At 38.6% G+C, this 12,983-nt stretch overlaps 1 protein-coding gene across 1 annotated transcript; it reads right to left on the reverse strand.

The window, feature by feature from the left end:
• Positions 1 to 10,374: 10,374 nt before the first annotated feature.
• LOC148426430 (E3 ubiquitin-protein ligase TRIM35-like) lies at positions 10,375 to 11,886 on the reverse strand. The gene has a single exon (XM_088409649.1). It carries the CDS (start codon positions 11,860 to 11,862, stop codon positions 10,375 to 10,377), a length of 1,488 nt encoding a protein of 495 aa, XP_088265775.1. The 5' UTR covers positions 11,863 to 11,886.
• Positions 11,887 to 12,983: the final 1,097 nt, after the last annotated feature.

Below are 12,983 nucleotides of genomic sequence, written 5' to 3' on the forward strand. Positions count from 1 at the left end.
CAGCAATATTGTTATTTTTTAAAAGCAATTAATAGGAATGCTCAATACCACTTTTGTTTATTCAGACCGATACCAGTACAGTAGTACTAATTTGTTGAGTAGTCACTATTACCTATACCAACTACCAATACTACTAACACTTTTGGCCATTACCTATACCAATTACCAGTAATATTTTTTTGATAAAGCCCTATATATTCCAATATAGCATTTTCTTGAAAATTAATGATTGAAATTTATTGGCAATCCTTTTAAATTTGTACATTCAACTTTGTGATTAAAGTAATGCTACCATACCAGTCTTGGCTCTAATTCCAAGTACTGACTGATACCTGTCATATTTTTAATAATAAGGCTGCATGCATAGTACTGGAGTTAGGGTAGTTCAAATCAAATAATTGCTACTTCACCACAAATAGAGCAGCAACAGCAAAGCATAAAAAAACCCTCATAGGCAAATTTACATTCTGCATCATGAAAGTAACAAAAATAGAACTTACAGTTGTTGGATGCCGTCCCTGCCTCTTCCTCTTTCATTTAATTATCCCTTATCTTTTTCAGTAGAGCTCAATGCTGCCTGCCTGGCATGTTGTGGCACAATGTGGTACTACGCTGTAGGATGCAAAACTTGAAATTCGTACTGGCCTGTGAACTATTAAAAAAAAAAAAGAAAAAAGCTTAAAATCTGTATAAAGCATAAAATGGAGCAATACTTTAGTAACCTTTGCACATTTGACAAAAAAGGACTACAAATACTCCACAGTGCAAAAAGTGTAATGGTGGCTTCTTAGACAAACAGCAAAGGCGGCTAAAAATGACCGCCTAGTAAATGGGATGTCCCCTCGCTGATGGATTGGACGCGACCTCTTGAAATGAAAGGCTAAATTATTCAGGTGAGCCGCACTGTGTTCATTTCCTGTTCAATCACAGCGCCTCTTCTCGCGTCTTCTATTTCAGAACCCTGAAATGAGGGTTTTTATTGATTAACTTGCGACCCGTCATGTTGAAATCATGTGCCGGATTTCGTGTCAAAAAGACGCCTTGGTTCACGTTGATGATCATGACCGACTTGATCATCTTCAAACAAAAATGGCTGACTCGATAGATGTGCATCCTTGCATGCTGGATTCAGTGTGAGTTAGACTATTTTCAAATGTTATTCATGTCACTACCTAAATCTTGAGAGGAAAAAGGTCACCATCAAATCAAAATACCGGAGTTCTTCATTCTTTTTTGTATGTCCAATCATAATAATGTGTCCTGGATTTAGTTTGAGTCAGTGATATCATAGCAATTAAAAACTACACTTTCAGTAAATTGTTCTTTCACAAATACAGCCAGCAGGGTGTGTTGTATTTGCCACAGCAACATTAAGGTTAAATAATAATAATAAAATGCTGGACGTGCTGTTCTCTAGGCAGGAATGCGATTGCTACACCCTAATTGCTAACACAAACCTCTGCTCAATGAACACTACAGCCGTGATGTCATTGAGCATGCACACACATGCACACACAAACAAACAAAGGAAGCTATTCAGGTGTGCTTAATGCTGTAATAACACACACGCTATTATTATCAAATGCAACGGACGCAAACTATGGCACGATGACATAACCATGAATTGTCTGCTCTAGAGGGATATGTGATAGCTAGCAACTCTTTGCTATGACATACATTAGCAATGCAAGTGATTTAATATCAATGACATCCACAATATATAATTGAGACGTAAAGCTTTAAGCAAGTACTCAGGGACAGAAATGTTTTGAGACCAAAATTGTGTACCCCTAAAAGAAAGATAGTTAGAAAGAGATAGTACCAGTTAAATGTTTGAATCACCAAATTCAAATTGAGGCCCACAAGTGAGGCCCAAATAGCCACATTTTTGCTTGATAAGTTTTTTCAACTGAATGTACCTAAAAAAAAGTGCTAGTAACACTCCGTTACTAATAAATCATGCTACCAACATAGCAGCTGTAGCTAACTTCATGCGTACAGTGCTATTGCTAGCCTAGGAATGCGATCACTGCTATTAAACAGCATCTAACATTTTTATTTTTTATTTGTATTTTTTTTGTTTTTATTTGTATGTACATTAAAAAAAATAAAACAGCTGTAGCTAACTGCACATGTACAGTACAGTGCTATTGCCAGCTAGCCTTAGAATGCTAGCAATACTGTTTTGCTGCAACTAACACCTCTGTGATTTTTAATTGAATGTGCATTTATAAAAATAAAACCGAAAATATCTAGCGTTATAGTTACATTACATTACTAATAACTTTTTAACTAAATCGCTCACTGTATATTTACAGTGCTACTGCTAGCCTAAGAATGCTCGCGCTGCGATTGTGCTGTGTCCTTAAGCACCTCTGTGGTTTTTAACTGAATGTACATTAAAAAAAAAAAAAAAAAGTTACAATAACGGGCAGGGGCCTGCAAATGACCCCCGGGCCTAAGTTTGGACACTGCTGCTTTATGCGAAGACATAGCGAAGCTAAGTACTTTTTTTTTTGTGTGTGCTTTTGCAGGGATAACTTATTTTCACAGTTATAGGACGTTACTTAGAAATCATAAAGAGTTTACATTTTCTAAAAGAGAATATCTTGGAAGACAACCAAGAACTGAATTTGGGTGTATACTGTAGGTGCGCGCACTAAAGTGTGATCCAAGTCATGTGACTTTACAGCAATTTTCCTCATTATTATAATGACATAAGCTACAGTTGCATAAATACACACACACACCATCTCATCTTCTTTTAAATGATTAAAAAAAATTGAGGTACTATTCTCATGGTGCTCGTGCGTGTGTGTCTAAGGCGCCCGTGTGCTAATTGGTTTAAGTGTAAATCCTGACGGCTGAAGAAAAGCTCATCCCACATGACGACATTACCAGGATCCAACAACAAAAGGAGGATAGGAAGAGAGATTTGTGTGTGTGTGTGTGTGTGTGTGTGTGTGTGGGTGTGTGGATGGTAGCGCCTTGTGGCTGGTACAGATAAAGAAAATTCCCAAAGTGCAATTTTATATTACCTGAGCATTTTTTACTATACAAATGATTAAAGCGGGGTTGAGCGGGGTTTGAACTAAAAACCATATTAACCACTATAATTGTAGCCCAGGAGAATGTTCAAAAATTTCTATGAATGTTGAAATAGTTATCATTTCATTACGTAAACTGTAACGATGATAATATTTATTGTAAAGGAGTGGTGCATTTTGATATTTATCTGTGTCTTAATTAATGTAAAAAATCATTAACATGATCAGTGTCTATCTATTAATGTATTGCATTATATTTTATAAAATGCTGCATTTGATTAAAGGAAACTTAATTTTTTAAATTGATTTTTAATTTAATTACCTAGTTCAATTTCAAAAGAAATACCAATGGTTTGCAAGTAAAAATTTGTTACATAATAGAACATCCATTGTATAACAATATCATATTGGTTTGTCATCATTTGTTTAAGTTTAAATGTAATTTAAATACGTATGTAAAGAAAAACATATTTTTATACTGTAATGTGATTTTAAATGTTAAAATAAATATTAGGATCAGTCATTCTTCATCCAATTCCTGTTTGTTATATTTCCAATTCATGTTTTCATTTTTAATGTATGTGTCATTTCAATGCAAATTTGTGCGTGCGTGTGTATACATTACATATAGCCAGTGTGCACTTAAGCCAAACACTTGAAATTAAGCCTCCAAACCCATGGGAACGCCACATAATAACAGTGCGGTTGATGGGCCCACAGCCTCAACCAATCATTGGCCAGCGTTTCAGGGTGGGAGTTTTCTCTCAGGGCCTACATTGTGACACTAAACCTGGATTGAGCCCAATGGTGCATCCTTGAGGTTTGCGGGGAACAATGAGAGACCTCTCAAGTGTAAGAGTGATAGTTAGAGGGTTTAACATTTGGTTTGAGCTATGGCCAAGTGCACTACTGTAGTGTTTCCCCTGCTATATAACATAGTTTTTAAATCATTGTTTCTTATGGGTTTTTAAATAGTATACAGGCAAATGTTGACTACACAACATGGCAATAAACATTTCCCACCACAACGTGGGCCGCTGCAGCCAAGTAGAAACTGTGACCCACGAAGACAATAAGCACACATGCTAACGTTAGCATGTGGTTGCAAACACTTTGCAAACTAGACACATTGCATTTTTCCCCCTTAATTTTGTATGTTTTTAAAGGCATGATAATTAAATAAATAATAAATAATTAAATTATTTATGAATATTGTTTTTCCTTTGACCACTTATATTGATCAGTGGCATCAGTTTTTTCAATACATATGTAGGTTAGATTTATTAAAACCCACAAAAAAATGGAAAATGAAAAGTAGAACATGGCAATGACATGTTAAGACATGCCAGAAACTGCTCTCTACCGCCACCAACTATCTTGAGGTGAAACACAAGTCAACAAAGAATTTTCTGTTTGCTGGCATAGTTTGACAACAGAAAAATGCCAGGAAAATCCATGTCATAAATCCTATTAAAATGCATCTCAAAAAGTGTAATTATAATGGTTTAATATGTTCCAAAATTTGGACAATAATTATTTTTGTACACAAAATCTCACACATCCAGCTGCAATCACATAGAAATGTCAGAACTGTTGCATTTGGAAATTTTACGTTTTCAGCTCCATTCTGTTTTTTTCTTATTGATCTTTTTTTTATGATACTATTAAAAAACAAAAACAACAACAAAACAAAGAAAGGAAACTGGGTCACTGAATGCAAGTGGAGAATATGGCGCCTAACTGCAGCATTCCAGCTACATGCTAGTCAGTTTTTACGATTTCATTACGATTTCAAAGGTAAATAAACTTGAATCACACAAAGTGATTGCTTTACAAATATGCCTGAACTATGGATTGGCGTGGAGGTTTCCAAGGGTTCATTTCTTGTCTCCGGAAAATCAAAATATCATTCTTGCCTTCTGTTGAGATTGTTATTAAAAGCAGCACTACACTATTTTAAGAGCTTCTGAGAAGTATGCGAGCTACACATTCAAACGCAAACAGTCGGACAGGATCCTCCCAAAATGAAGAGTGAAAAAACGTGACGTCACGTTCATACGATATAGTGCTCAGTCGTAAACAAACTCCGCTCAAAGCAAGTTTCTAAAGAAAATATTTGTTTCAATTCAAATACATTGCATGCAGGGGCAAATGGTCCGTTTTATGATCATGCATAATGCACGACTGCACCAAACAGAACCCGATCATTAAGATTATGAATGTGATTTTATTTTAAAGTGCACTTTAGTGGAATAGCTTTGAAAAGAATGCGCTGGGGGACGAAAAGAAGGAATTTTTAATTATGCCAATTATGGCGTAACGCCCTCCCCAAGGGAATTCTTCCCGTGAGAGAGGCGGGAAGGGAATTGTGTTTTTAACACACGGGGTGTAAAATTAACGTTTCAAAATATAATATTATGATAATATGAATCAATAGTGCAGTTGGTTAAATAAACAGCAAAGTATTAAGCCGTTGGAGTCGTTGTCATTGCCAAAACGCAGAATAACATGTTGTAATTTGCTGCCCTCTGCTGGACAAAGGTGTACCTAACATCCTTATCGTCTGACTGCATTGAGTTAAAATAAAAAACCGAGTAAAAAAAATACAATACACAAAAATCTATAGCATATCAAAACGAAAAGTATCAAAGTACATAATTAAACTTTCATTAGTACAAATTTATCGAGGCGTAATGTAAGTAAATACAATCCAAGGTATTAGCAGCTCAAGTGAATAAATGCATACAAAATAGCATTGTGGTCAATTTGAACAGTTGGATTAATTATTTTTTTCAATAATGAATTTTATCCAAACGGAACATTAACTTATTGGCATTTGTCTTCTTTCGCTCCAAAGATGATGTAATTTTGAGAATGGATTTACTCTATTTAAATGTTACTTTTTGTTTTATATTATTCCATTTAACTTCATCAAATGAATTCTCATTTTTCTTTGTACATTTACAATACAGGAACTGAAGACTATTCAGTGATCACTCACAAGGGGGCGCCATTGTAGCTCACTTTCAAGTCTCCATGGATTTCATTGATAGAGTATCATTTGGAATCCATCCATCCATCAATTTTCCTTAGCCGCATATCCTGCTTACGGTCGCCGGCCTGCTGGTGACTATCCCATCTGTCTATGGGCAGTAGGCCCACAGACGAACAACCATTCATGCACCCAATCACACCTAATGACAATTTAGCCTCCAATTCACCAGCCTTGTGTTTGGAATGTGGGAGGACATTCGGAATACAGTACAATAATAATAATAAAAAAAATACAGATATACGTGTTTATCAATTAGCTGATCATGATGATAAAACCTAAAGCATTCTACACACACACACACACACACACACACACACACACACACACACGAAGGCCAGTACAGTATACTCAAACAAGGAGCATATTTGTTTAGGAAATTTATTGCATCATTAATGAGGTGTCCAATGCAGTCCCCATGGAGACCATTGGCGCCATATGTTTGTACTCCAAAATATTAGAAACACTTGTCGTTTTCAGGCTGTCCGGCATGCGTTGCTATAGCAATGCGCAACAATGCGGCGCCAAAAAGCAATGATGATGAAAGCTGTGAATCAAGAGGCGTTTTACCCAAAGTGTGATTTGCGCTGAATAGGTGAGAAGAAAGATGCAAAGTTGCAACCTGATGCTTAAATAAACAAGAAAAAGGATGTTTATTTCCAAAATTAACTTTTGGGGGCGGAGATTGTAACCCAGCAGTCAGGTCCAGATAGTGACGTGGCTGTTGGCACATGGATAGTAACAAAGTACCGCAGCAAAACACCTTCAAAACAAATCCTTGGCATGACGACAAGCAATTAAATATTAACTGATCAATGAGCCCATCTGACCAAACACCTGTCCAGTAAACCAATCAACACGTCAACCAGTCAGCCAAAGGGTTAGGGTTAAGCCTCATCTTTTAAACCAGCCAACAAACAAAATAAGCAATCGAACTAGCCATCAAACCAACCAATCAAACAGACCCACCTACTTACCACTAAAGCACAGGTGTCGAACTCAAGTCGTCGAGGGCCAGTATCCTACATGTTTTCAAACCCTTTCCCTCAAAAACACCTGATTCAAACGACTGGGATCATTTTGAAGCTCCAGCAGAGCTTGCTAATGAGCTAATCATTTGAATCAGGTGTGTTGGGGAAAGAAAACCGGAAAACATGCAGGATGCTGGCCCTCGAGGACTGGAGTTTGACACCTATGCACTAAAGTATTGTGAAAGTCAGAATACCTAACATGTTACCAACCATTTATTCAATGAACCAACCAAGCAATTATTACATTTCTCCAAGTACAAGTCGAGTTTTTTTCCTTGTTTTCAACACCCAACACCAACAACTATGGACAAAAAAATAACATAACCTCTAAAACACCGAACCACACAAGCAAACAACCACCATCTACCAGACCCACCATTTCCGAAAACATCTAACCAACCAAACAACTAATCAAAAACATCTTTACCTCTAAAACGAGTAGTCAACTAATCAATCACCCACTCTATCTACCAATCGAACAATTTCCATAAACATCTGACTGACTGACTAACTAACTAACTAACTAACTAACTGATCAAGCACTAATCTTAAAAACATCCATTTAAAAATCAAGATGATGACCAACCAATCATCTACCAGACCAACCAAGTACACAAGCAACCAATGTATCACCTCACTAACCATCTACCCGCTGAATCATTTACACAAACCAACCAATCATATAAATGAGGTACCCAAGTGAACAAAAAAAAAAAAAAATCAACCGCATGGTCAAATACATACAAAACGTCACACATTGTGAATCATTGTACAGTACGACTATTATCGCGGCCGGCGATTCCCAGCGCGGGCCAACCCGAAGCCTCGTCACCGTTCCGGGCGTAAGCGCGCGTTGCGATATTAATAAGCACACACTTATAAACACATTAGCATTCATCAAGATGAAAAAGTTGTTTGGATTGGAGACGGGGTAGCGGCGCGGGTATTGGGAGGGGGCCGCAATTTGCATTTGGCTCAACATATGGCGAGGCCGCGAAAGCCACGGGCCATGCCTTCATTACCCGATCTCCGTTTCATCAGCTCCTCGCTCACCCGCTGAGCCTCCCCGCGGCGGGGCCGTCTGTCCCCGAGGGGACGCCCACATGGGACAATATGTCCCCGAGGTGAGGGGGCGGGGCAGGAGGGAGGGAGGGGGGGGACATGATTATTTTATCACGCTAACGCTAAACGCTAGCGTTCTTCTTCTTCTGTGGATGTTAAAGCGCTTAAGTGTGCAGAAACAAGCATCAACACAAGTTGGCAAGAACAGGAAGGAAGTAAAACAAGAAAAAGAAAGGAAGATGAGGGGAGGAAGATGGCCGGGATGATCCAATACTCACTAACAGGCTATATTTATACATTTGTATGTACAGTATAAATACAATTTGTAAAATTGATTTGCTGGAAGCTACAATTTTACAATCAGTATTAACTATTTCATTGTGGCATTTAAATCGTCCATTTATTTAACCATTTGTACCAGCAAAAAGTTAATATTTTGTGTATAATTATCACTTTTAGAACCACTCATTTTAGACAATCTTGTAGACTAACACTTGAAAATATTTAAAACATTTTTTTTTAAGTATTTAAAAAAAAACTAAAATTATGCCTTTGGGGTTAAATGTTAATTTGATAACAATGATTTTTCACCTACAATTATTGCTTTTAAAAACACATTTTCTCAATTGCTGTCAACTGAAATGACATCACACGTGCTCAAGACTCCGGTAATGAACAATTAGTTTGTGAATGTCACATGACCCACAGGTGAGCCATGATTGGTCGTTACCCGAGCCTTGAGCAAAGGTGATGTCAGGTGATGTCACAGCATGTACAAAAATGTGTTTTCAAATGTATTAATTGTACAGGATTACAATAAATGAGTATGATAATTTAGTCAGGAAATTAATGAGTCAAAATATCTTTTTTATGGCTGAAAAAAAAAGTAAATAAATGGACTACGCCTTTAAGTAAATTATGTCTAGACTATGAATGTTATGAAAGCATTTAAATCAGTATTTATTATTTTTGTCTGAATATTTTCCACGGGACTTTTTAGGTGAATCAAACCTTGTTTTGGGGGTTTATTTGTCTTATCAAAATAGATTAAAATCATAGTAATGCAGAATGATTGAAGAAAATTGAGATTCTAATTTTGGACCATATTGCATAGCCCCAATTACAGTGCTGGCATTCTCCCTTCATTGATGTCATCTTGGGGCATCCCAGAATTCAATGAAAGCCAACAAAAACCACCTTAAATCACTTTGGACTTTTTATGGAGGCAGAACTTAAGTGTAAATATTTTTATACACAAACCTATTAAGTGCCATTGTACGTCCTATTTAAGAGTCCATTTAAGTTCAGCATCTTAAATTTGTTCATAGACAAACAAAATAACGACGTGACCTCTACCTGATTTAATATGACCCATGCAAATCCACCGACAGCCAAACACACGCACGTGCGCACACACACACACACACACACACACACACACACACACGCACACACTCGCGTATGCAAAGTAAACCACAAGTCCATTATGTTATTGTATCAGGTGACTTGTGGGTCCGCCCTTCCTGTGGTTTGATGCAAAGGATAAGGTGTGTGTGTGTTTGTGTGTGTGTGTGCGTGTGTGCGTGTGCTGTATGCACGTGTTTGTGACTTGTTTAAGTGCTTTAAGAAGCATCTGAAAAGGACAGCCTGCCTTTACCAATGTGATACTCTGTACAGTATATCCTTCATTGTTTAATGTGCAATCTTGATTATTTTTACTTATCTTGAACAGATTCTTTTTTTTTTTTAAATTAAAGTTGTACATGTTGTAGATCACATTAATGCAACTGTCAAAACACAGCGCCAAATGTGGTGAGAAAGCCAGCCGCGTGTCTCATCCCATCCCAAGTCAACATAGAGAAAAGGAGACAATGGCGTGGCATATCTCAATTTCCTATCCACACAAAAATGATTGTTCATATCAGTTATCAATAGAAATAGAAATGCTAAAATCCTGAGACAAAACAATCTTTTTTTGTCGAAAGTTGTTTACACACACAAGCTGTCACACACTTGTTACGAGAATACGCTAGCTAGCTAGCATGCTAACATGGCGGTGTTCACTTTCACTGTCAGTTATCAATAAATGTGTAGGCATGCCAATCGGTGTGCAAGCAATTTGTTTTTATACGATTACACATACAATGATTTCATCAGTTTACAAAGCAAACGGCAAGCTATTCTACTTCAATCTTTTCAAATCTATCATCACTTTGAGCCCAGTTCCTTTCCTTAAAAGTTCTTGGTGAATGCCTCTCCCTTGCGGGTCCCCACCAGAGCAATATATCTCCAATGTCATCATTGAATTTGGATTTGTAAGACAAGGTGTAAGAGGAATTATTTTCAGAGATTTTTTGTCCCTTGTGGAAAAGTAAAAATAGATCTCTTTACGACCAATCAAATGTGGCCAAACGGCAAAGTCACTTCCTTTGTATAATTCAGTGTTTGTGAGAGATTCCAAGAATGAAAGCGATCCTGCGTTAGTGTCTACATGAACTCGGATTCTCTGCAGTTTCACTGGGGTTTTCCAGGATCCGAGGGGGTCGGCGAACTTGGTGTATTTATCTCCCCTACGGCCAATAGTGCGTTTGAGCATGCAATATGGCGAAGAAGGGTCCCCCCAGAACACGCCTGCTTCCCAGTCAGTATTATCTCGCACCTCAAAATCGCAAATGTGTGACCCTGAATCCAAAGCAGGACTGAGCAGAACATCCCAGCAAACCCTCCTTGGATTGATTGGAGGATCTTGATTTACACTGATCAGACCTTCACACATACTGAGGGCTGGAGCGGACGTATTTGGGTCCAGAATCATTGGATTGGAGGAAACCATCTGCTCCATTCGCTTCCACACACTGAACTTGAGGTCACCTGCATGTTTGACTTCATCCGGCAAAGCTCCCGGGAGCTGCTTGGGCTTGTCGGGCAGCTTCTGGATTCTGCTCATCGCGGTCTGGAGGTTCTTCATGAAGGCAACCGGGTCAGATATCAGATGCTCCTCCGTGGTTCTGATCACATCTGAGAGAGCGGCCACGTCTCTGTCGAGAGCCTCAATCTTCTCCTTCATCATTTGACTCTTCTTCTGCGCTTCCTCCCTAACAGCAGACAACCTGGCCTCCTCTTCAAGCCGCAGGAAGTGATGGAGCTCCTCGAAATCCTTCTTAATCTTGCTTTCCACATGCTCCCTCTGGACCTCGATGTCCTTCGATCGTTCACTGCAGTCGTCTTTTATCTCCTTATAATCTTCCAATCGTTTGTTTGCGTCTCGCAGGCCTTCCCCAAGTTTCTCTTTGTGACTTTTCACAACTTCATCGAGGGGACGGAACTTGTGGCCGGCGTGAATTTCTGCATCTCTGCAGATGTGGCAAACAAGCTCACGGTGATCCAAACAGAAGAGTTTCAGTTTCTCTTTGTGCAAAACGCAGAGATCCTCTGATTCCACCGAAACTTGTAAAAAGGCCTCACACACATTCTTCAGCGCCAAGTTTCGAGGCGGATCCATGGAATGACACTCGCTCATACAGAGTGGACACAATCGATCTCTTTTCCGCTTCCACCATTGCTGCAAGCACACACGACAGAAGCTGTGACTACACGGCAGCACGACGGGATCTTTAAAAATATCCAAACAGGTGGAACAGCGGAGATTGTCCTCAACTTGGCTAGCCATGCTCCTTTGTGAAGACACCGTCTCCGTCTGCAAGCTTGGAGCGTTCACGCCCAGGAACGCCTCAGACGCAAGTAACCGCGTCATTTCATATGGTAAAAGGACTTGTGCTTTTGTTGATAGTCTCCATCGATTTATAACCAAATCTTTATGCGTTTATTGTTGTCGAACTGGGAGTAGCCAGAAGCCAAAGTGCGACAATAAAAAGTCCAAGAGATAATGTCGGGTCAACAAGACGTTCTCACACTTACCCTATCATCTTGAGTGTAGGACAGTATGCAATGTATTCATCTCAGAAGGTTCAAACTGCCCTTTCCAGGTTGAGGATGAGACCCTTCCCCATGTGGAGCTCAAGTATCTTGAGGGTCATCATCCAATTACAGCTAAATAACAGGGATGAGATGAAAAGATCACACGAGATTAGAACGCCGCAGGATTTTCTCATCCATGCACAGCACAGGATCTGTTTTCTTTTGGCTGTTTTTGATCCGAGGTACAGGTTAATGATCTGACAGTAAAACGCCGCTAAACTCGGTGAGAACTTCAAAAAACCTTATGAGACCAAATCATAGAACTACATGAACATGTTTTATCTTGAAATTGTTCCTAGAAGCGTGTTGAGGAAATGATTAACTTGACTCACAAACGGTTTGCTTCACGGGTAAGTCAGCAAAATGTTGTTCTGAAGTGATGGTCAATTGCTAATTCAAGGAACTAAAAAAAGACTTAACTACGTTGACGATATATTATTAATTTTTCCAGCGTTTACTGCAGCATAAATGAGCTGGTTATTTTGCTTTGTCTGCTTGAGAAAACAAAAAAACAACAAATAAACAGGACGATTTATACTAGCCATTACTTTACAGTATATTACAAATTTTGCAAAAATCTTCAATCTTGTGAGACATCTTGTCTTGTGGAATTTGTGTCTTTGCCCATCCCTACCTGGCAATGTACTGTAAGTAGGTCCAGGATGGTTTGTAAAAAATGTGAACCATTTGTTTTGACTTGTGGTTTGGTTCAGGTAGTCATGCAAATTGTTCCCCTCCGCTCTCTATTTAACTCATTCACGCCTAGGCATTTTTCAAAAGAAAATCACTTTCTCTACCAGCCATTTGAAATGT

Source organism: Hippichthys cyanospilos, chromosome 3, assembly GCF_059441005.1.
Source record: "Hippichthys cyanospilos isolate Australia breed blue-spotted pipefish chromosome 3, RoL_Hcya_1.0, whole genome shotgun sequence".
NCBI classification, from domain to species: domain Eukaryota; kingdom Metazoa; phylum Chordata; class Actinopteri; order Syngnathiformes; family Syngnathidae; genus Hippichthys; species Hippichthys cyanospilos.